The sequence below is a fragment of the Erythrolamprus reginae genome, chromosome 1, assembly GCF_031021105.1.
Source record: "Erythrolamprus reginae isolate rEryReg1 chromosome 1, rEryReg1.hap1, whole genome shotgun sequence".
NCBI classification, from domain to species: domain Eukaryota; kingdom Metazoa; phylum Chordata; class Lepidosauria; order Squamata; family Dipsadidae; genus Erythrolamprus; species Erythrolamprus reginae.
The window spans coordinates 95,934,370-95,960,340 of NC_091950.1; the positions used below are offsets into that span (position 1 = coordinate 95,934,370).

General features: G+C 39.4%; 1 protein-coding gene across 2 annotated transcripts in view; it reads right to left on the minus strand.

Annotated features, from left to right (window-relative positions):
• The window catches only part of CREB3L1 (cAMP responsive element binding protein 3 like 1), a 236,034-nt gene that overhangs the window by 147,410 nt on the left and 62,653 nt on the right, over positions 1–25,971 (minus strand). The window contains exon 1 of one of the 2 annotated variants that reach the window (XM_070760490.1): positions 11,460–11,973. The exons of the other annotated variant lie outside the window; for it this stretch is intronic. Coding sequence (XP_070616591.1) covers positions 11,460–11,549 — 90 coding nt within the window. The 5' untranslated portion in view covers positions 11,550–11,973. Of the gene's footprint in view, positions 1–11,459; positions 11,974–25,971 lie in introns of those variants that run through there. 2 annotated transcript variants of the gene reach the window in all.

Genomic DNA, 25,971 nt, shown 5'->3' on the forward strand with positions numbered 1-25,971 from the left:
CAGAAGGACAAGTGTGCTTGATTATCTGTTGATTCTTTGATACCTAACAAAAATAATCCTCAATTAAGACCAGATTATTTACGGAACCATCTCTTGCCATATATCTCCCAGAGACCTATAAGAACACACAGCGTTGGCCTCCTCCAGGTCCTGTCAGCCAAGCAATGCAGGCTGGCGGGACCGTGGGGGAGGGTCTTCTCTGTTGCTGCCCCGGCTCTATGGAAACAACTCCCCCCTGATGTCCGTACTGCTCCCACCCTATTGGCCTTCCGTAAGGCCATGAAGACCTGGCTTTGCGACAGGCCTGGGGGCCATGAACCAACAACAACAATGGCCAAATTGTATGAATGCTTAGTTTGCATGTTGGATTAGTTATTATGTTATTAGGGTTTAAATTAATGGCTTTATAACTTAGTTTTATATTTGACTTCTTTTATTTTCTTGTATTTATACTGTTGTAAGCCGCCCTGAGTCCTTCGGGATTGGGCGGCATAGAAGTCAAATAAATAAATAAACAAACAAACAAATAAATAAATTTACAACCACAATTGGGACCAGGATTTCTGTCACTAAGCAATGCAACCATAAAGTGCAACATTTTATTTTATTTATTCATTTGTCCAATACACAAATACATAGGAAGAAAAACAGACATGTAGTAATATATATAAGAGTAAAGTGAACTTAGAGGAGAGGATATATGAGAGAAAGAAAATATATATGATAAGTGAGAGAAAGGAAAGACAATTGGACAGGGGACGAAAGGCACACCAATGCACTTATGTACGGCCCTTATCATGTGATTGCATCACTTAGTGACAATAATCCTGGGTTTCTATTGTAACTCCGGACACCTGGGTCATTAAGCAGGAAATGGAAGGTGTTTCATGTAAAGAGAACAGGGATCTCCGGGGGGGGGGGGCGGAGAAGGAGACCCTGAGAGACCCAGTGTAAGTTGGGGGTGGCATGATGCAGTGTGGAAGAAGCTCAGAAAGCCCAAGGAAATTGGATACCAGGAGTCGGCATGTATACTGTTGAGTGCAGGAAAGCTGGAGAAAGAACACACTGCAACTCTGGGCTGAAAGAAGTGCAACCCAAGATCAGATCAGCGGTGTGATGCAAAGTGACTTCTTGCTGCCCTGGGAAGCCACAGCCGAGTCCCATCTGCATTTGTCCTCATCCCAAACTCCATCACCTCCGATGGCCTTTGCCGTCTTATTGCTCCTGCTGTTAACAAGATGTCCCTGGCCTGGTCCTTTGCAACTACTGGCCACATGGTCTTCCTCAGTTCTACTCAAGACCCACCTGTACCGCCAGGCATGGGGGAACTAAGACATCTCCCCCAGGCTTTTTATATTTCATGTTTGGTATGTATGTACTGTATGGTTTTTAATTGTTGGGGTTTTTATATATTTTTTATTATTAGATTTGTCCCATTATTACACTGTTTCTTATTACTGTTGTGAGCCGCCCTGAGTCTTCGGAGAGGGGCGGCATACAAATCTAATAAATATTATTATTATTATTATTATTATTATTATTATTATTATTATTATTATTATTATTATTATTATTATTATTATTATGAAACCACCAGGCAGAAAACTGGGGGAAGACTGGTGTGACTAGCAATTGCCTTGCAAAGGGCTAATATGTGCGTGCTAGGTCAACAGTGGAAGCAATGGCAAAGGTCAGTTGGGATGGCATACAGGCCAAAGGAGAATAGATAGATGAGTGGGGAAATTGAAACATCCTTTCAGTCATAAATGCAGAAAGGCTGCCAAATGCCCAAATTTTGATCATATAATCACAAGGGTACTGCAACGGCCATAACTTTGGAGGCTGGTCATAAGTCCCTTTATTCAGTGCCTCTGTGCTTCTGAACAGGTCATTGAATGAATTATTTAAGTCAAGAATAGATGCTGGGTTTTTTTGGAACATTAGACTCACCTTATTACCCCCCCAAAAGAGGGTGAAAACTTGAGTGCGTCTTATACACCAAATTTAGCCCCAGCCACCCCTATCTTTTGGCCTCTGCCTCCCAGAAATTTACCCCCTTGCAGGGAAGAGCCTATTAAGCAGGGGTGGGCTGCTACTCAGACAGGGGGGGACGCAGTGGGGTAGTGAAAATGGAGCTACACCCCAGAGTACCCAATTTGCAGTGAAGATGTTGAAAGAAAATGCAGGGCATCCTGCATAAGCCACGCCCACAGTGTGGTAGTAAACTTTTTGGGACATAATGGTTTTTAAGTGACAAGAAAGCAAAGTCAGATAGAATATTAGGAAAAAGTTTTCCTAACAATAAGAGTATTCCAATTATGCAGAGAGGTGGTGGACAGAAGCAGAAGTTGAGCAGGCAGTTCTTGGAGTAAGTTTGATTTGGGTTCCTGCCCTGGGTGGGGGCTCTATTCAACTGTCTACCTAAATCATTTTTTCCCTTGTTAATTAAGATATGTGGATTTCAACTCCCAGACTTCCCCAACCAGCCATGACTTTTGAATATGGAATTACTAAATTCTTTTCAAAAGCATATAACCTTGAAGTAGTCTTCAAGAATCACGCTATTGTACAAAGTATTTCCCAGATCAAAATATTGGCACTAAGGTAAAATTGATTTCCCAGTCTCTAGGTTGTGTTATGCCAGAGTCAAATGTGTAGTTGGATCGAATCTGAAATGCCTGTTACTCCATCCAAGCTCTATGTGACCTGATTTAACAGTCCCAACAGCCATAGATTGCCTCTGTTGCTTAGCAAAATATTTAACGTGTAAAGTTGTCTGTTATTATTGGTTAGGGATTTTTTAAAATCCATATTTCAAATATAGAGGGAGATTGTGATCCCGCTATATAGAGTGCTGGTGAGACCCGATTTGGAATACTGTGTTCAGTTCTGGAGACCTCACCTACAAAAAGATATTGACGAAATTGAACTGGTCCAAAGACAGGCTACAAGAATGGTGGAAGGTCTTAAGCATAAAACGTATCAAGAAAGACTTAATGAACTCAATCTGTATAGTCTGGAGGACAGAAGGAAAAGAGGGACATGATCGAAACATTTAAATATGTTAAAGGGTTAAATAAGGTCCAGAAGGGAAGTGTTTTTAATAGGAAAGTGAACACAAGAACAAGGGGACACAATCTGAAGTTAATTGGGGGAAAGATCAAAAGCAACATGAGAAAATATTATTTTACTGAAAGAGTAGTAGATCCTTGAAACAAACTTACAGCAGACATGGTTAGTAAATCTACAGTAACTGAATTTAAACATGCCTGGGATAAACATATATCCATCCTAAGATAAAAATACAGGAAATAGTATAAGGGCAGACTAGATGGATCATGAGGTCTTTTTCTGCCGTCAGTCTTCTATGTTTCTATGTTTCTAAATTATCAGAATCTTCCACAAATTTCTTACACTGGTCAAGTCAATGAGAACAACCTGCTATTCACACTATTGTTAGACACAGTATGGCATGCATCTCTAGACAGCTCCTCTATGGCGAGCTGTATAAAGGAAAGCGATCGTGCGGGGGACAAAGGGACCGATACACAGAAACGTTAAACACCTCCTCCAAATCCCTCAAAATCGTCATCACTTCCTGGGAAACCCTGGCACAAGATCGATCAACGTGGCACATGCTGATCTACCATGGCTGCCAGAGAGAAGAGCAACCATAGCACAAGAGAAGTGAGCACTCTGCAAAGCCAGAGCTGCAAATTCTGCAACAATTTATTTATTATTTATTTATTAATCAAATTTGTATGCCGCCCCTCTCCGCAGACTCGGGCCGGCTAACAACAGTAATAAAACAATATAAACAAATCTGATATTTAAGTTAATTTTAAAAATAAACCCCAATTTAAGAGACCAATCATCCATACAGATATACCATGCATAAAAATTTTTATAAGCCATGGGGAAGGGAATATCTCAATTCACCCATGCCTGACGACAGAGGTGGGTTTTAAGGAGCTGACGAAAGGCAAGGAGGGTGGGGGCAACTCTGATATCTGGGGGAGTTGGTTCCAGAGGGCCGGGGCCGCCACAGAGAAGGCTCTTCCCCTGGGTCCCGGAGAAGGCCAACTCTGTGGGACCTAACTGGTCGCTGGGATTCGGAGATATTCTGGTCTGATGCCATGAAGGGCTTTATAGGTCATAACCAACACTTTGAATTGTGACCAGAAACCGATCGGCAACCAGTGCAGATTGTGGAGTGTTGGTGTGACATGGGCATACTTAGGGAAGCCCATGACTGCTCTTGCAGCTGCATTCTGCACGATCTGAAGTTTCCGAACACTTTTCAAAGGTATCCCCATGTAGAGAGCGTTACAGTAGTTGAACCTCAAGGTGATGAGGGCATGAGTGACTGTGAGCAGTGATTCCCAGTCCAAATAGGGCCGCAACTGGTGCACCAAGCGGACCTGGGCAAACACCCCTCTCGCCACAGCTGAAAGATGTTTCTCTAATGTGAGCATGGTGCCCACACTTGTCTGCCCAACATGTGGCAGAACATTTTGTACCCATATAGGCGTTACCAACCACTTGCGGACATATCATAAACAGCCTACAACCTGTTAGATGTCAAGGTCCTCTTTGAACACAATGGACGAACATCATCAGACACAGACTACGATGGATTTTCAGAAACAGAAAAGTTTTGTGACTTTGATGTCAGTGGCCAAGAGCCAAGGCGAAGAAGATGAATAAACAAAAACGGTTAAGGTGACGGTAACATCTGAGAGGGACCATCTATGATATAACATTAAGAAAAACAATGTATGAATAGAGCTCTTTTGGAGAAATTAAGCAATGGTGCCAAAACCTAATGCTGACTGCAGAAAAAGTGCAAAACTATGTTTAAACAGTTCACTGCAATCTATAAGTAAATGTCAAGGAAGACTAATTTTATTCATGGACTCTTTTCAAGTATGAAATCTGACTACAGGTTCCCTTCAGTTCAGGATCATGGGAAGCAGGGAATGTTTCAGGACAACTATGTAAGTGAAACACTGATTTGACAGTTGTATGCTTTGTGGGTCTAATTCTATCACTTCCTAGCAAGCTGCTAATGTAGCACCTATAGAGGTTTATGCCCAATAGGATTCTAAATACAGTATATGATTGAACTTCTGACTCCTAACTTTTCTACTACCCTGTTTCCCCGAAAATAAGTCACCCCCGAAAGTAAGACATGAAAGAGGTTTCATAGAATTGCCTAATATAAGGCATCCCCTGAAAGTAAGACGTAGGAGATGTTTCATTTCGCAGTATTCCCGAACAGAACATATATAACACTGCTGTCCATAAACTGCATCGCAAAACGCTGCATCAATCAGATTTAAAACACATCCAATACGCATCCAACATGTAGCTGCGTGTTTGGATGCATTTTTGCTGCAGCTGGATACAGGATACAATTCATTGAAAAAAAATAAGACGTAGCACATCTTTGGGAGCAAAAATTAATATAAGATGCTGTCTTATTTTCGGGGAAACACGGTATTGCATAGATGTATCACTTGGAAAGGCTTGGGATCAATTCTGTTGGCTTTTAAATGAAGGAAAACAAAAAATGTTTTTAGATTTTTTTAAAGCTACCTCTGGATAGAAGAATGGCACCTAAAATACAAGTGAAATGACTATAGTTTTGGTGATAGCGATTAGCTTTTTGGCAATTTCTGCATTAATAAAGTTAGTACATCGTACATAACCTACTTTGGGGTTGCCATATAGTAAACTAACAATGTTGGTCTATGAAAGTAAAGATTATATCTTTAAGAACTTTGACTGGTTGGCCATAACAGGGCCCCAGCACCGTTCCCTGTGGGGGGAATTACTTTGAGATACCTTTGCTTGTGAGTCGTATTATTCCAGCTGTGTGCGGTTTGTAATCTATTGTTAATATTGTTGTATATTTGTAAATAATAATACAGTGGTACCTCTACTTAAGAACCTAATTCATTCCATGACCAGGTTCTTAAGTAGAAACTTTCTTAAGTAGAAGCAATGTTTCCCATAGGGATCAATGTAAAAGCAAATAATGCGTGCAAACCCATTAGGAAAGAAATAAAAGCTCGGAATTTGGGAGGGAGGAGGAAGAAGAGGAGGAGGACAGTCGCTACTGAAGGAAGAAGGTGAGGTGAGGTGAATCAAAAAAATCCAAAACTTTAAGGCTTAAAAAAAAAGAGGGACTCTGAGGTGGCGAGGAGGAGCACATACCTCCCATACAGCTGGTGCGAGACTCCCATACACTGCCTCCCATATACTGGCTGTTGCAGCTGTGACCTGCTTCCTTTCCTTCACTATAGTGACTCCTCGGCTGCCCAGAGTGAAGGGAGCGTTTCTTTTCTCTGGGCACTGGCAGAGGTTTATTCCCTGTCTAAGCGCCCAGAGAAAGGAAAATGCTTCATTTGCTCTGGACTGCCAAAGCCTCCTTAAGCGCCACCGAAAGGCTCCTCTGGCAGCCCAGAAAAGCCCGAGATGACCGGGATTAAGGGGGAAATATCAGGAAATTGGCCAGATCTTCGTGCCGCTCTCAAATTTCCTGGGAAATTTTTCTGGGCTCGGAAGTAGAAAATGGCTTTAAGTAGAAAATGGTTCTTAAGTAGAGGCAAAAAAAATTTGGAACACCCAGTTCTTATCTAGAAAAGTTCTTAAGTAGAGGCATTCTTAAGTAGAGGTACCACTGTATTGTTAATACTAAGTCTGAGTCTTTATCTGGCTAGCCCACATTATCTACACCACTGCAACAACTCTGCTGATTGTATGTCGAAGGTTTCACACAGAGCTGCACCGAGACATACTAACAAATAATCATAATCAAAATTCTTCAAGAACTATCATTGCAAAGTAAGAAACTTTGCAAACTAAGTAACACACCACTCTTGACAAATTGTGCTATTTCCTTGCTTCCTATTCGGACTGCAAACAGCAGGTAAAGGTAACACCGAGTATTGCCTATAATTGATTGTCCCACCTTGTCCTTCCAGCAATTCCTAAAAGAAAAGGAGAGAATAGCAAATACACACACACACTTGCACAAACACACATTCGCTTTGACCACACGAACAGACTACAGTATTTGATTAGAATGGCATGCCTATGGAAGTTCCTTACAAAACAGCCAACAATATGTGTTCACTAAGAAGGGTTTAAAACTGAATTCATAAATAACATAAATAATATTTGTTGTTAACATATTGACTAGAACAGTGTTTCCCAACCTTGGCAACTTGAAGATATTTGGACTTCAACTCCCAGAATTCCCCAGCCAGCAAATGCTGGCTGGGGAATTCTGGGAGTTGAAGTCCAGATATCTTCAAGTTGCCAAGGTTGGGAAACACTGGACTAGAAAACCATCATTTCCCTCAGTTTTCTAAAGGTTCTACATGCTTATGTAATTATGACAGGTTAGCAAACGTTAGCCAAAGTAGGACAATTTATTATATTAATTATTAATATAGTCACTGGTAAAGGAATTTTAAAGGTTGCCAATATAACACTCCATAAGATAGGAGAAAACCTTTATTAAATCTATGAATGGTTTTTCTCCTATAAAAATGCCATAAAAAGTACAGTATAACTCTCAGTGATTGAAAACAAAGCAGTAGTGCATTTTATTACATAGATATCAAGTTAAACAAATTGTCCAGTCAAGTTATCATGATCTAGTAGTAATTCTCAATAGAAGCAAGTTTATTACATCACTTTTTCCCAGGACTTTTCTCCAATTGAAGTTGCCAAGTGCTGTGTTTGTACGGCACACTCAGCCATACACTAGATACCCGTATTTTAGCCTTGTACTTTACGCAATATTCTCATGACGTTGCTTTTTGGTTCCGCATATCACAGAAACTCACAAAACAAAGCAAACCATTGTACAGTTGAACATGGGTAATCCTATCATGCAAATACAGTCATGAATTGAATCTGACACCTTTTCCATATAGGTCATAGCTAAAGTCATTGTACTATGATGTCTCCATTGATTCCTTCATTCTTTAAGAATGCAGAATATCCATGACACCTGAGAAAAGATAGAAACATGGAAGATTGACGGCAGAAAAAGACCTCATGGTCCATTTAGTCTGCCCTTATACTATTTCCTGTATTTTATCTTAGGATGGATAGATGTTTATCCCAGGCATGTTTAAATTCAGTTACTGTGGATTGACCAACCACGTCTGCCGGAAGTTTGTTCCAAGCATCTACTACTCTGCCAGTAAAATAATATTTTCTCACATTGCTTCTGATCTTTTCCCCAACTAATCTCATATTCTGCCCCCTTGTTCTTGTGTTCTTGTAACTGAAAGTAGAGTACAGTGTTCCCTCCATTTTCGCGGGGGATGCGTTCCGAGACCGCCCGTGAAAGTCGAATTTCCGTGAAGTAGAGATGTGCAAGTAAATAACCCATTTTTGGCTATGAACAGTATCACAAGCCATCCCTTAACACTTTAAACCCCTAAATTATCATTTTCCATTCCCTTAACAACCATTTACTCACCATTATTACTGGTACTCACCATTGAATAAGACACTTGGTGATTCTGATATTTATAAACATAATTATTTATTAACAATAATTATTTTTTTGTTATTTATTTGCAATAATTATGAGTTGGCGATGATGTATGACGTCATCGGGCGGGAAAAACCGTGGTATAGAAAAAAAACCCGTGAAGTATTTTTTAATTAATATATTTTGAAAAACCGTGGTATAGGCTATTTGCGAAGTTTGAACCCGCAAAAATCGAGGGAACACTGTACTTTTACTTTCCCGTAAAATAAAGTTTGTAGTTCTGCTATAATAAGAGTGCTGCAAAAATCCATACATTCACAGATGGCAATGAAGAATTCATTGCTTTCTGCATCTCTCTACTGCCATCTATTGGTCATATGGATTTTGCAGCTGTGATAGAATGGCTTTAATTCCTATAGCTGAGAAAGAATTAGATGTACCGAAGATTGCATGCCTCATTCTAGGAGCGGGGGGAAATGTTTCTGTGGAAAATATAAGAGGCACAGAATAGTTCGACGTTTCTGTCAATATTAAATTGCAGCAAAGCAGTATATTTTAAGACAGTTTGCTCTTAAATACATGCTTCGTAAGAATAATCAAATGTGGTCTGAAATGCTAGGGAGGGGGGCATGGATTCTTCCTGTCTAAATGAAATCTCAGCCCACAAATTACAAACATTGTAAAGAAATTGTATGTAATGCAAGAAATTCTGTCCTAAAATCACCTTGGGAACAGATGGTTGGTGTTCTTCAGACCACAGGATCATGTGCTATAAAGTATTCTCAGACTTTTCACTGAATATTGGCAATGCATGTAAATAAAGAAGCACATAAATATATTATTTTCCTGAGTCTTTACATTATGGCTATATTCTCATATTAAGCTTGGGCATAGTTAAACAAGTTTCTGGATTCACACAATATACTAGGGAAAATAGATGATTGTTAATTATGGAGTGTGCAGAGTATGTACATGGCCAATGTTGTTTCTTTAGCATTTCCATTTATATAAATAATTCAGTTATTAAAACAAATACTCTTTTTAATTTCAAATACACTTTTTCCCTATTTCCAAAAGACATTATTTTTATAGGCAAGAGGTACTGTAGATTCAGATGAGTTTCCACAAATAATGCTTTTGACAATTTAAAACACAGCAAAGTAACCTATCAAAAGCACATTAATATCTAGTGGAATGAATTCTATTTACATCTTTTAAAAGAGTCAACTGAGTTATTCCTTTTTGTTTAGTCCTGTATCTATTTCTATTCTATCCCTTTTCTAGTCCTTATGTATTGCTATTGTGGGGGGAAAGTAAGTGGTGTTTTTTTTCCTCCCTTTCTTCTTGAACATGTAGGACCTCTCTATAGTTCTGGAGAACTTGCACAAACTACAGACAAAAAAACAAAACTAGGAAATATGTAAAGATTAACTCATTTCACCTTAGATGAAAACTTCACACTAATTCTAGAGTCGGAGTGATTACCAATCATGGAGAAAAATATTAATTAGTAACGATTGTCATTTTTCTCTCTCTTCTAGCAGTAGAGTTGTCTTAAATGTGCTGAAAATTAAAAGTTCTACAAACAACTCAAGAAGGGAATAGATAAATATGTAGAGTGAAGGATCAACAGTCTAACGTTACTGCTCTGATCATGCCTGGAAACTCTTATTTTAGTAAATAATGGATCTAAAAAGAGCTTTTTGCTATTGCAAAGTGACATTTACATGATATGGCCAAACCGGTAAATTCTAGTATGAGTTTTAAGATTTGAAGAACTCTCTTGCAAATACTTTACAACCACAAATAAGACATGGAGCATCTTGTTTAACTGTTTGGGGTGCAGGGGAAGAGAGGAGAATTACTTTTCAATGAATACTAATCTACAAGTGAATCCCACCAATTTCCCTAAGGTTTTTGCATTGAGGTTGCAAGGCAAATATGCCTTCGATCCCAGCTCCCAGCCACAACCCACGTTCCCACCTGCCCATCGACCACCCTTTGGGGCTAGTGCCTATACACTTGAAAATGATGAGATCAAGTGATAGGCCCATAAATCACTCAAAAGATTACAGAACAGATAAGACGTTGGTGCCAGGTTCAGCCCAGTGTCGTCAGTTACAGCATCCTCCCACATCTGGCTGCTAGGTATGAGATGCAGCTCTTTTACTATAAATCAACCCACATTTTTTTTTTTAGCCTTGGCCGGTGGACAAAAACACAGTGGCCCCTGAGCGGCGTAATTCTCCAGCCGGGAAAACGGTGGCCATGCGGATCGGTAGGCAACATGTGTTACTTAGCCGGGTCCTGCTATTTTAAAAAATCCAATAAAGTGGCAAACCAGCAAATCCTGATTTTTTAACAGGAGGTCGCTGGGAAACAACCCAGGAGCATTTCGGCAAACACCTGGGCTTCCTCCTGCCACACAGGAAACCCTTTCCTTTTTCCTTGTGTGACCAGTTCCTTGTGTATCCAATCACACTTGGCCAATAAAGAATTATTTTCTATTCCATTCCATTGCATCCTTATTCTATTCTATTCTGTTCCATCCTAATTCTGTTCTGTTCCATTCCAATCCATTCCATCCTAATTCTATTCTTTCCATTCCAATCCAATCCATTCTTATTCTATTCTATTCTATTCTATTCCATCCTAATTCTATTCTATTCTATCCTAATTCTGTTCTGTTCTATTGCATTACAATCCATTCCATTCCATCCTAATTCTATTCTATTCCGTTCCATTACATCCTAATTCTATTCTATTCTAATTTTATTCTATTTCTTGCCTTGGCCCAATAGCAGGCATACACACACGCATACACACACACACACACACACCCCAACAACAACAACAACCACCCTCGGCGGGGTTGCCTTACAAACCTTACCTGCCCCCCCCCAACAACCCCCCCTCCCACCTCACCCGCTCTTCCACTCACCACATTGTTCAGAAAATCCGCTTCGTTCAAATCGCCCAAGTCCAGGAAGCCGGGGGCGCCCCCGGGGTAGGGCTCGAAGACGCCGTCCATAGCGGAAGAGCCGAGGCAGGCGCGCAAAAGGTGGGCAAGGAGGGAAGCCGCTTTGTCTCCCCCGCCAGAGCTGCGAGGAGACGTCCCGTTTCAACGGACCGGGGCGGCGGTGTGTGGGAGACTCACTGCCGCGCAGCCCGGAGGAGCAGCGGCTGGGGCGCCGGGCGAAGGAAGGCTGCGCCTCCCGCTCCCGAAGGAAACCTGGGATCCATGAGGAGAAAGCGATGGGAAAGGGGGGGGGTCGCTTTCCCGGAGGGAGCGGCGGGCGCTTGGAGAGGGTGGGACCGGCGGGGACCCCTCTCCAGTCCGGGGGGGGGAAGCTGAAAAGGAGCGGGCGAAGGCTGGAGGCAGCCTCCGGGAAGGTTGGAAGGAGGAGCGCCTGCGGGACCGCTGCCCAGCTGTCACCGTCACACGCCTTTTCCCCAGTCGCCGGCCCTCTGGCCGCTCCGCTCCCCCCCCCTCCCCCGTGCCACGCCTCCCGCCCCTCCCTCGCCTCTCTCCGGGATCTTGAAGAACCGACCGGGGCGCCCTCCTCGGGCTCTGATGCAATCCAGGGATCCGCCCACCTCGCCGCCTTCCAATGGGAGATCGGGCCTGGCAGGAGGCGACGGGGAGAGGTGGGGAGGCCAGCGGCGCGGCGTTAGGAAACGCCGGTCCGGTTCAGTTACTACTTGAAGGTTGCGACCGGCAAACTTCGCAACGGTGGAGGAAGCCTCGGAGTGGTCTAAATGGAGGAGAGATTGATGGTGGTGATGATGATCATCAGCATCATCATCAACAACAACAACATCATCACCATCCCTATCCTCCTCATTATCATCTGAATATAGGAGAGATGAGGAAGAGGAGGATCAGCATCATAGAATAGAATAGAATAGAATAGAATTTTATTGGCCAAGTGTGATTGGACACACAAGGAATTTGTCTTGGTGCATATGCTCTCAGCATACATAAAAGAAAAAATATACATTTGTCAAGACACATGTGGTACAACACTTAATGATTGTCATAGGGGTCAAATAAGCAATGAAGAAACAATCAATATTAATAAAAATCTTACAATACAAGCAATAAGTTACAGTCGGAGGAAATGGGTGATAGGAATGATGAGAAAAACTAGTAGAATAGAAGTGCAGATTTAGTAGAAAGTCTGACAGTGTTGAGGGGATTATTTGTTTAGTAGAGTGATGGTGTTCGGGGAAAAACTGTTCTTGTGTCTAGTTGTCTTGGTGTGCAGGGCTCTGTAGCGACGTTTTGAGGGTAGGAGTTGAAACAGTTTGTGTCCAGGATGCGAGGGGTCAGTAAATATTTTCCCTGCCCTCTTTTTGACTCGTGGAGTATACAGGCCCTCAATGGAAGGCAGGTTGGCAGCAATTGCTTTTTCTGCAGTTCTGATTGTCCTCTGAAGTCTGTGTCTGTCTTGTTGGGTTGCAGCACCAAACCAGACAGTTATAGAGGTGCAGATGACAGACTCAATGATTCCTCTGTAGAACTGTATCAGCAGCTCCTTGGGCAGTTTCAGCTTCCTGAGCTGGCGCAGAAAAAACATGCTTTTTTTATGATGTTTTTGATGATGATGATGATAATGGTGGTGATGATGATAAGGGGCGTACATAAGTGCACCAGAGTGCCTACCATCCCCTGTCCTATAGTCTCTCCTATATCTCCTATATCTTCTCTTCTATCTCCTCTCTCTTTTATCTCTTTTATCTTTTCTGCTATTCTCTCTAGTTATATTTTACTCCTATATTTCTCTTCTATACTCTCTTTGATACATTCTACTCGTATATATCCTCTATAACCTTCATTGTGTATTAATGTGTATTGGACAAAACAAACAAATAAATAAATGATGATGATGGGTGACACTGGTGAGGTTGTAAGTGGAGGACTTAATAGTTCACTTGAACGATGATGACCGTTCAAGCCACTCCCACCTGGTCACATGGCTGGCAAGCCACTCTTACCCAGTCACATGACCATCAAGCCACGGCCACAAAATAAACCACAGGCAGTGTGGCAGTAAAAAAATTGGCTGCCCATTACTGGATACAACTAATTTAAATTTGGTATTTTTCTCCAAATGCATACCTTTCTCATGATCTGATGGGAGAAAATCAGAAGGGATATACAGTGACCAGTCGTTTTTCGCGGGGGATGCGTTCCAAGACCACCCGTGAAAAACAAATTTCCGTGAAGTAGAGGAAAGATACTTTTTATGTATTTAACAAGTATTTGGACTTTTAAAACCCACCCTTTGCATTAAACAGTCATTCTATAATGTTTCTCAGCTGGAACAACATGTGATATCCTACCAGTTTCTTTAATAGAGTACAGTAGTACTGTAGAAACATTTTATGAATTTTAATGGATTTAAAATTTTCAATGGATTTAATGGATTTAAGCCCCCTTTGAAAACCCGTGAAGTAGCGAATCAGTAAAAGATGAACCACAAAGTAGCGAGGGATTAGTGTAGTACAAATGTGTGAATCTAAAGAGACTATAGTCTCAAACTAGAAAGGAAGTGAACCATATCTGCTCATCAGTAACCCTGTAGTATAAAATTTACACTGCCAGTAGAAGTTAGTTTATTTCCTGTATCCTCTTTAAATGCTCTGTAATTAAGTATAAATCTTATCATTTAAGAGTTTAGAGAAGATTATAGGGCTTCCCATAAATGGGATTATAGATTTTAAGCCAATTGCTTTCTCTTTTTCATAAATATCTAGATAAAATGCGTAGGGAAAAAAGTTAGGAAACTTTTAAAACAAATTTGAGAGTCAGTTCAGTACATTATATTCTTGAAATCACTACATGCAGAAATTATTTTCTCTACCATTTGTCTACAATTTGTAAGCAAATACAATACAAATTGCAATGCTACACCTGATTAGTATACGATGTGGCTAAAGTTTAGAATTAATTTGAACTACAATGCACTGGTAAGCTTTTTAGTGAAGCAACAACATGCAATCTTATGCAAAGATGTAGATCCAAAATCAAATAAACCTAAATCTTCATATTTGAACTACATATATACCCTGTTTCCCCGAAAATAAGACATACCCCGAAAGTAAGGCATGTCAGAGGTTTTGCAGAATTTGCTAATATAAGACACCCCCCGAAAATAAGTTTACATACAGTACAGTGGAAAAACATACGGTACCATTCAAAGCTGTTCATAGCGGTACCGTAATAATGTGGCATCCCCTGATGGCCCCTTCCATCGCTTTGTACCGTCCAGTACAGCAGACACAGTCTGCTGCTGTCTCACCGCCATTACAGTCTCCACTACAGTGCGTAGACTGTAGTTCCTCTGGTGGCCGGAAGCTGCAATAGCGGGAGTATACTGTTGTACCATATAAGTGCCATCATTTGTGTGTGTGTGTGCCATACTGACAGGTACCGTACCGTAATCAGTGTACCATACGGTACACTTTCTTTGGGGGTGTCAGCTTTTCTGCCTGTGAATTTGTCTTATTTGAGAAATATAAGGCACCTTCTGAAAATAAGATGTAGCACAACTTTTGGAGCAAAAATTAATATAAGACAGTATCTTATTTTTGTGGAAACATGGTAAGAACACTGCATTCTGGTAGAATTTTGGAATTCTCATCTAAAATCTTACAAAAACATATAATTTACATCAAAACGTAAAATTTTGCAATCTTGAGGTTTTCTTTAAAATGTAAACTATTTAACTTTGCGAATCCATTAATTCCACCTAAGAATGGCATCTGCAGAGAAGGGCGGAATACAATTCCAATTAATAAATAAAATAACAAAGACAAGTTGCTTACAAAGATTCTGGGTGAAAGACTAAAAATAAATTTTCAAGAATTTATTCATGGGGATCAGTGTAGGTTTATATACTTGAAGTACATTGTTAGAGATGTGTTGGATATTTTGGAACATTTGGAGCAACATAATGAAAAACAAGCTGCGCTGATTTTATTTACAGATATAGAGAAGGCCTTTGAAAGTATTAATTCGGTTTCCTATTCAAAAAAATTGAAGATATGAACTTCAAAGGAAACTTTATAAAATAGGTAAAGTTCAATTTTATGCTTCACAGAAAGCACAAATAATTATTAATGGATAAAGTCTGTGGGATTGAAAAAGGGGCAGGCTTGCTCACTCTCCCCTCTTGCTTATTTTGGTTCCTGAAGAATAGAGACATAAACAAGATGAGAGAATAAGGGATATTGCAAATGGTATTGGTATTGGTTTTTAAAGGGAATTGAAACATCAATGGGAAAACTAAAAGAATTTAGTGTGTTATGTTATGTTTTAAGAGGAACAATCGAAGATATTTTAAAAATACGAAAATAGAAGATCAGAGAGAAATGATGAATAAAGCAGGTTTTAAAATTAAGAGGAAACTAAAATCAAAACCATACTTGGTACCACAAATATGAAATGCATCTTATTTCAAAATAACTATGTAAGTTAAGACATGGAATGAAACTTTGCAAGTTAGGAGAAACTGCAATTGTCATTCTTGAGTAGACTCCTACCTTCTCTAGAATGATGTTTTTGTTCTAGACCAGTGATGGTGAACCTATGGCATGGGTGCCACAGGTGGTACATGGAGCCATATCTGCTGGCAGCCAAGCTGTTGCCCTAGCTCAGCTCCAATGTGCATGTGTGTACTGGCCAGCTGATTTTTGGTTCACATAGAGGCTCTGGGAGGGCATTTTTGGCTTCCAGAGAGCTCCAGGGAAGCATTTGGAGCCTGGGGAGGGCGAAACACGAGCCTACTGGGCCCACCAGAGGTTTGGAAACAGGCCATATCCAGCTCCAGAGGGCCTCCGGGGGATGGAGGAAGCTGTTTTCACCCTCCCAGGGCATTGAACTATGGATGTGGGCACTCGCTTATGCACAATAATGCGCGTGCATGCTCTTTCGGCATCCAAGGAAAAAAAGGTTTGCCATCACTGTTCTAAACAATATGTTTTGATAACTGATGCATCATTTAAATAGTGGTAAAAAGATACATCAAAATTTGTGTGGCAGGGAGGAAAAAAACCCTATAAGTTAAATATAAGATACTGTATTTCAGGATACAAAGAAAAGAGGAAAATTGGGTCTATTTGATTTGAAATTATATTTTGCAGCTTGCTGTTGGGTTTAGATGAAAGAATGGGGGCTGCTGAGAAATAGAGGGTTTTTGGAGTTAAAAGGACATGACCTGAGACCTGAGTGGCAAAGATATTTGCAGCACAACAAAGTCAAAGCCGATGTGGATTTTAAAAACCGTTATGTTAGACATGCCATATTGAGAATATGGAATAGATACAAAACCAGGTTTGGCAGAGGGACATAATTGGCCATGGTTTTGTTATTTACATTTATTAGAAAGATTGAAAGAAGACAAATGGTTTGAACATTGTCTAAGACTGTATTTGAAGTGGAATTGTGCACAAATGCTGAACATGGAATTGATAAAACGGTGTTTGATTTATTTCCAAAGAGTAGTTTTAAAAAGTTTTTTTCAGACTCAGAGCCAGTTTAAAATCCCTTCCATTTCCTGCTTCCTTGTTCATTTTATTCCTTTGCTAGGTAGACAAAACTCTTGTTATCATAAGCCAGGAAGGAATTAAAGAGGGAAAAGAGAGCAACGTAGTATTGTGCCATACTTTCCTGTCAAAAGAAAAGAGAGACTGTATAGTTCACAAGCAGTTAGTGTTGTTTGCAAGTGGAACCACATACATACAAGGGGAAAATATGTACCCCATGTCTTAGTTTTTCATTCAGATTCTCTGGAACTAACTAGAGGAATAAGGCTGTTTGGGAAGAAATAATTAATTACTGTTGTTTTTAAGGAGTAATTCCACGAATTCTCTGTCTTAATGAACAACCAAAGGCTGTGCCAGAAATAAAACAAAACCACAAATCGAGCTATGTGAAACGGTTATATCTTTAGTCTCTGATAGCAGTCCAGATCAGAATATCAGAAACTGCCAAACTGTCAAAAACCTGTGGAAGGAATCTAAGCACTAAATGCTTGGCAATGTAAGGAAGCAAATACCCTACCCTAGGTCGGCACATAACCTTCTTCTATCTATACCAGCCTATAAGTGGAGGCTCATCATTAGAAGATTCATCAAAAGTGTAACACTGGAGGATGTGCTGCCAGCATTCATGGGACAATTGCCAAAGCCTACCACCAATCAGGAGCTATGCTATTGACTATACTGTGTTGTTCACCTGTTGCACTGACTCCTAGACTAGCCAGCCAATAGGGCTGCAGTTTCCTTTGGGATTCCATAAGGATCCTTGAGAACACAAAGAGTGCATTGAGAACCACTTATTTTAAAAAATTGGGGTGAGGGCAAGGAAATGAAGTTGAGAATCACAGCCAGTGTACAGCCATGCAATCAAGAGTCTAAAATGAATTTGGATTTCTGGGCCGAAAAATTTGTTGGTTTAGTTTGTCTGGCCTAAGTAAAGGCTTCCATAACATTTCCCCCTCACGGGTTACCTGCTCAAATAAATGCAAAATTATGAGGAAAGTTACATTACCTCAATATCCATTTTGGGAATGAACTATTGTTTTTTTTGTTAGCCACCCTGAGTCCACAAAGAGAAGGACAGCCTATAAATCTAAATCTAAATCCAAATCCAAATCCAAATTTAAATAATCTAAATCTAAATAATCTAAATCTAAATAATCTAAATCTAAATCCAAATCTAAATCCAAATCTAAATCTAAATAATCTAAATCGAAATAATCTAAATCTAAATCTAAATCCAAATCCAAATCTAAATCCAAATCCAAATCCAAATCCAAATCCAAATCTAAATCTAAATCTAAAAAATTCAAATCCAAATCTAAATCTAAACCTAAACCATCTAAATCTAAATTCTGTCAATAAATATTCATTTCACGTGCCTAACAACCTGGAATATTTTTGTGTCTTTCAGCAGAGGCTGTTTTTCACTAGCTATCTAGACCAGATTTCCATTTATTCCCTTTTTTTCTAGCTGACTTTCCTCACAGCTACTGTCTACAATAATTTCAACAAGGAATGTATTGGCAAAATATGTCCCTGATTCTGATTAAATAGGTAACATTTCAATGATTCCGTGCAGGAGTATTGTCATATCTCTGAAGGCTTAACTGTTCTTTCCTGGACGGGCATGATGAGAATATTTTTATCAGGTTTTCAGAAGCTCAGATAGTATTTTAAATATATACAGGATTTCTCCACAAAATTCTTCAGAGGGGAAAATAAAAAGCTGCCCTTCTTTTATGTTTCATCGTCTTCCCAGTTCAAATAACATTGTTTTAGTCTTCAGCAGCCTCACCCAATGACAAGTAATTACAGACTTTCACTTGGAGGAAACAGAGACAAAATAAAGGAAACCTTCTTTAGAAACCCCCAAATGTAATGTCTGTTGCAGTGTGCCAAACCCATTAACCAGAGGAAAATGCACACTTATGCAGTTATAATGGGGAGAAGCATGAAAGCGATTTCAAAGGAAACTGATGGTGTTACCTAGTTTGAGTAATGAAATGTCTGCATGAAAACAGCCAAGCTCAGAGAGCACCAATGGGCCCTCGTTTCAACAGTGGGAAATAAATATTCTCCTTTTTTTATCACTTATGTATGTGTTACATAGAAATATAGAAGACTGATGGCAGAAAAAGACCTCATGGTCCATCTCGTCTGCCCTTATGCTATTTCCTGTATTTTATCTTACAATGGATATATGCTTATCCCAGGCATGTTTACATTTAATTACTGTGGATTTACCAACCACGTCTGCTGGAAGTTTGTTCCAAGGATCTACTACTCTTTCAGTGAAATAATATTTTCTCATGTTGCTTTTGATCTTTCCCCCAACTAACTTCAGATTGTGTCCCCTTGTTCTTGTGTTCACTTTCCTATTAAAAACACTTCCCTCCTGAACCTTATTTAACCCTTTAACATATTTAAATGTTTCGATCATGTCCCCCCTTTTCCTTCTGTCCTCCAGAGTTCAGCTGCTGTATTCAGTTATGGAAGAACCTTGGGAGATTTGTAACTTTGTAGGGTGGGGTTTTTTTGGGGTTTTTTTAGTAATAAAGATTAACTCCTTTTCACCTACTCCGATTTTATCTTCCTACGAGCAGACATTCATATCTACATTGTACCAGGAGTGGAGAAGTATGAACATAATGCTGCCTTATGCAATATTTATGCAGTCTGGAAAGCAAACAATAAATAATATATATGAAAATATAGAAAGGCCATAATCTGACCCTTCCTTGATTAGGGCCTTTATCCCCTTTCATCCATTATTTTTCACACCTAGGCGATTCCATCAGTGCTTTTCTTAGCTCCATCAAATAATTTTTAATTCCACAGCAAAAGAGCATACATTATATGAAATACATTATATAATATTATTGATCAGTAGGCTGTCTGAGCAGGATTTGCCATGCATCTCAGATGCAAAAATGATTTGCTTTGCAGGCTACATTCCTTGAAATTCAATGTGAAATATAGCTTTGCTACTGTAACTTAAAAATAACAATGTACTGGCCTTATTGTAACAGCAGAGAAGATACCATGGTTTTATGCACAAAATAAAATAAAGCTATGTTGTAATATTCCATAAGGAACAGTGATAGCCCAGCTACTTAGGAGCATCTACCTGATGTTTAATGATCTCAGAAAGTTAACCAGGACCAGATCTGATTTATACACTGGTGAAATCACAGGAAATATGGCTGTAAACTATACTGAGAAATCAGAGAAATATTCTGGAAGAAGATAAATGCAAATCATTATTGTGGCCATAAAAGTTTCATGTACAGTTCAAACTGATGTAATCATCTCAGATCAAGCTCCAGTTGAAATAGACTTTGCTTACAAGCTACATGGAAGATTATGTTTACAAGTAAATTATTACTATTACCAATACTTTTATACTGTATTCAGCGTACAAGTCTTGTTTTATTTCTTTAGTGGAATAGTTTAGAATTGCACCTCTTATTGGTGCTGTTTAGAAAACATATCACTTTTGCATGGTTTATACTCCATTGTTTTTTAAATTATGTATTGAATATATATAGTTGTGTTAAGCTCTGCTAAAATGAAACTAACCTTTGGATGACCCTACCTGTTAACCCCAACTGGTTTGGAGGGAAACTTTGAACATTCATATTTGGGTGGGTTTTTCAAGTATTATGATTGGTTAAGACTCTGTGGGCCCAGAATATAAATTACAGTTATTTGCCTGCAGTTCTCAGTTACAGTCTTAGACAATAAATGTTGTTGCATCTATACTGGTCTGCTTCTTCCCTACTGAAACTAGCTACACAATAATTATGCAGGGTATTTTTATTACTTTTAAATAATATGCAATAGACAATAATAATACAATATTAGTGTATCTTTTAGAATAGAATAGAATAGAATTTTTATGGCCAAGTGTGATTGGACACACAAGGAATTTGTCTTGGTGCATATGCTCTCAGCGTACATAAAATAAAATATACATTTGTCAAAAATCATGTGGTACAACACTTAATGATTGTCATGGGAGTCAAATAAACAATGAAGAAGCAATATTAATAAAAATCTTAGGATATAAGCAACAAGTTACAGTCATACAGTCAACATGGGAGGAAATGGGTGATAGGAATTATGAGAAAAACTAGTAGAATAGAAGTGCAGATTTAGTAGAAAGTCTGACAGTGTTGAGGGAATTATTTGTTTAGTAGAGTGATGGCGTTCGGAAAAAACTGTTCTTGTGTCTAGTTGTCTTGGTGTGCAGTGCTCTGTAGCGATGTTTTGAGAGTAGGAGTTGAAACAGTGTGTGTCCAGGATGTGAGGGGTCAGTAAATATTTTCCCTGCCCTCTTTTTGACTCATGCAGTATACATGTCCTCAACGGAAGGCAGGTTGGCAGCAATTGCTTTTTCTGCAGTTCTGATTGTCCTCTGAAGTCTGTGTCGGTCCTGTTGGGTTGCAACACCAAACCAGACAGTTATTTGAGGTGCAGATGACAGACTCAATGATTGCTCTGTAGAACTGTATCAGCAGCTCCTTGGGCAGTTTCAGCTTCCTGAGCTGGCGCAGAAAGAACATTCTTTGTTGTGCTTTTTTGATGATGCTTTTGATGTTAGGTGACCATTTTAGGTCTTGAGATATGATAGAACCTAGAAATTTGAAGGTCTCTACTGTTGATACTGTGTTGTCTAGTATTGTGAGAGGTGGAAGGGTTTCAGGTCCTTGGGAAGGACTTGATACATGGGTAAAAATGCCGAATCCAGCCTAAACATCTGATTGACTGTGCAAGCAGCCATAATAAATACTACTGTGATATTAATAATATTATAATAAGACAATAAATAGGATATATGTGTTTATTATTTGTCAAATTTAGATACGTTGTCGGCATTCATGTCAGAAGCACCTACATAGTTAAACCAAAGAGTGAATCTGGGTTGAAAAGATTTGCCAGTGACAACACCATTGTCCATGAGAAGCCCAATGCCAAAAATAATGCAATCCCCAAAGATGTGCATGTCCACTTTGCTGTCAGATTTCATGACTGAAAAAATACTAAGAACTGATTAAAACTAGTCCTGTATAAAATAAATAGGTAAACATGTATTGTTTAATAACTCAAACAACTAAATAGCTTGCCCCAAGGCACCCAAAGCATCTGCTGATGTTCGGAAAAGTGACCAAAGTATAAATCTAATAGTGCTGTTAACAAAATACAGAGTTGGAAGGCACCTTGGAGGTCTTCTAGCCCATCCCCCTGCTCAGGTAGGAAACCTTTTACCAGGGATGTTGATCCGTTTAGGGAATGAGTGCCCAAATTGTAACCCAAAACCCATTTATTTATCACAAAGTGCCAACATGACAATTTAACCTGAATAAAGAGGTTTTGTGAGGAATTTCAATCACTCTTACACAACTTGACTTCTCCTTGGTGGTACTGGATTTCTTTAAGAGCACAATTCAGGAATGATGGGCGTGTAGTGCAGTAGCCTGTAGAGGGCCATCACATCCTTATTCCTTCCTTTCTTCCTTTTTTTTCTCTTCCTTCCTTCCCCTCTGATTTCACCTTCCTTCTTTTAATCCTGTATATTCATGTTAATTGTTAGCACTTACTAAAGAATGCATCTGTTCCCTAACTCTAACCGTCCTCACAGCCTTTTAGCTACTATTGTCCCACCTTGCTTCCATTCCCCTTAAAATTGAGCTGCATTGGCTGCTGATTGGTCTCTGAACACAATTCAAAGTGTTGGTTACCTATAAATCCCTTACATGGCTTAGGATCAGATTATTATTAATAATAATATTAATATTAATATTATATTAATTATTATATAATATTGATATTGATATTATTAATAATATTAATATTATTAATATTATTAATAATATTAATAATATTAATAATATTAATAATATTAATAATATTAATAATATTAATAATAATACTAATAATATTAATAATATTAATAATATTAATAATATTAATAATATTAATAATATTAATAATAATACTAATAATATTAATAATATTAATAATATTAATAATAATACTAATAATATTAATAATATTAATAATAATATTAATAATACTAATACAGTGATACCTTGTCTTACAAACTTAATTGGTTCCGGGACGAGGTTCTTAAGGTGAAAAGTTTGTAAGATGAAACAATGTTTCCCATAGGAATCAATGGAAAAGCGATTAATGCGTGCAAGCCCAAAATTCACCCCTTTTGCCAGCTGAAGCGCCCATTTTTGCTCCGGACTTCTGTGTTTTTGCAATGCCCCAGCATCGCAAAAACAAGCACTTCGCTGGCAACTGAAGTCTGGAGGTGGTGTTTCCCATGGAGGGGAGCCTCAGGGGAATCCCAGCAGCACAAAAACGGGTGCTTCACTGGCAACGGGAGTCCGGAGGTGGGGCATCCCAGCGGTGGCGGTGGATTTGTAAGGTGAAAATAGTTTGTAAGAAGAGGCAAAATAATCTTAAACTCCGGGTTTGTATCTTGAAAAGTTTGTATGATGAGGTGTTTGTAAGATGAGGTATCACTGTAATAATAATAATAATAATAATAATAATAATAATAATAATAATAATAATAATAATAATAATAATAGTAATAATAGTAATAATAGTAATAATAATAATAATAATAATGTAGCAGCAGTTACAAGCAGTTTCTAGTTCAGAGCAGACAGAGTACAGAGTGGGCTGAGCCATGTCTAGCTTAAGTTTCAATTTTAATTCTCTGCACAGACTCAGATCTGTTTAAGCTCCTATTGACTGACTTAGATGCTATGCCTATTCATTAGTTGACCTTGTTACCATGTCTCTCACAGTCCAGGGTGGGTTCCTCTTGGTTTGGACTGGTTTTAAAAAAACTCTTCTGAGCATGCCCAGAAGGCAAGTTTCTGGGACTGAATGTGGTCGCCATCTTGGTTTTGGCTTTTTAATTTAATTTTATTACGGCACTATGCTTTGCAGGGGCTCATGAGGTGCAGCCACGTGATGGGAGAGGAAGCGAACCAGCAGCGAGGTAAGTTAGAATCCACTCCTGCTCCTGGTTCATGAATATTTTAACAAGTTCTAAGTCACTTCTCTCCTTGATTAGTTTCTGCCCGTTTTTTCTTGTCCTGCCTTCAGATGCTTTACAGCAATTGTGCGTAGACTTACGTACCACTTCACAATGCTTTACAGCCCTCTCTGAGAGGTTTACAGAGTCAACATATTGCCTCCAACAATTTGGGTCCCCATTTTACCAACCTCGGAAGGATGGAAGGCTGAATCGATCTTGAGCCTGATGAGATTTAAACTGCCAAATTACAGGCAGCCGGCAGGCAGCAGAAGTATCCTGCAGTACTGCACTTTAACCACTGTGCCACTGTAACTTTAGTCCAGTGATGGCGAACCTTTCCCCCCCCCCCCCGGGTGCCGAAAGAGTGTGCATGCGTGCTATCGCACATGTGCGAGTACCCACACCATAATTCAATGCCTGGGGAGGATGAAAACAGCTCCCTCCCGAGACCCTCTGGAAACCAGAAATGGCCTGTTTCCCAACTTCTGGTGGGCCCAGTAGGCTTGTGTTTCACCCTCCCCAGACTCCAAAGACTTTCCTGGAGCCAGGGGAAGGTAAAAACACCTCCCTCAACCTTCGGGAGGCTCCCTGGTAGCCAAAAATGCCCTCACAGAGCCTCTGTATGAGCCAAAAATAAGCTGGCTGGCACACACATGCACATTGGAGCTCGGCTACGGCAATGGCTTGTGTGCCAGCAGATATGGCTCCGCATGCCACCTGTAGCACCCATGCCCTAGGTTCGCCATCACTGCTTTAGTCTCTATCCATTCTCTAATTAGAACTAACGTATCTTAAACAGTCTCTATTTAATATACATTAATCCTAATTCATTATCTATCTTCAACCACAACAACACAAGAGCACACAACAGGTTTAAACTTAATATTAACCGCTCCAAACTTGACTGTAAAAAATATGACTTCAGTAACCGAGTTGTCGAAGCGTGGAACTGATTACCGGACTCCATAGTGTCATCCCCAAACCCCCAACACTTTACCCTTAGATTATCCATGGTTGACCTATCCAGATTCCTAAGAGGTCAGTAAGGGGCAAGTACAAGTGCACTAGAGTGCCTTCCGTCCCCTGTCCTATTGCTCTCCTATATCTCCTATACCTTTCTTCTATTCCTATTTCTCTTCTTCTACTCTTTCATTGATATGTTCTATTACTATATCTTCTTTTCTATTATTTCTTAGATATATTTTACTATGAGTATATCCTCTATAACCTTCATCATGTATTTCACTATGGGTATATAGATATATACCCACTAAAACCCTCATTGTGTATTGGACTAAATAAACAAACAAACAAACAAATAATAAATAAATAAATAAATAAATAAATAAATGATTTCTCTATTGTTTCCTTGTTGGCATGTTATATCCTCCACAGCATCAACAATGCTGATTCTTTCTATCTCTTTAGACTTTTTTCACCTTGAGTAATAGGAAGCAGACATATATTCATTTGTATTCAATGCACTTGCTGAACTTTAATCGTTTCCCCCTCAATTCACCATGGAAGCCAAGCAGAAAGGTTTACGTCTTTTGCCTCTTCCGTTCAGATAGGTTGATGCTGTCACTTGCTCTTTTCTCTGATGCAGAGTTCTGACGTCACGGGGGGCGGTTAACAGCCTGAAGTGTCTCTGACTCAGTCCGCATGCGGTGTGGGGTGAGATTTGGTGAGCATGGCCTTTTCTCTTTCAGATGGCTTGCTAGGATTTTATTTTTTAAAAAACTATATATATATATAAATAATGTGGAACTTGATTCATAACACAAGAGGCAGTGCCATTCAGTTTAGGCTTTAATAGGCATCTCCATGGCAACTGACTTTACAGGCA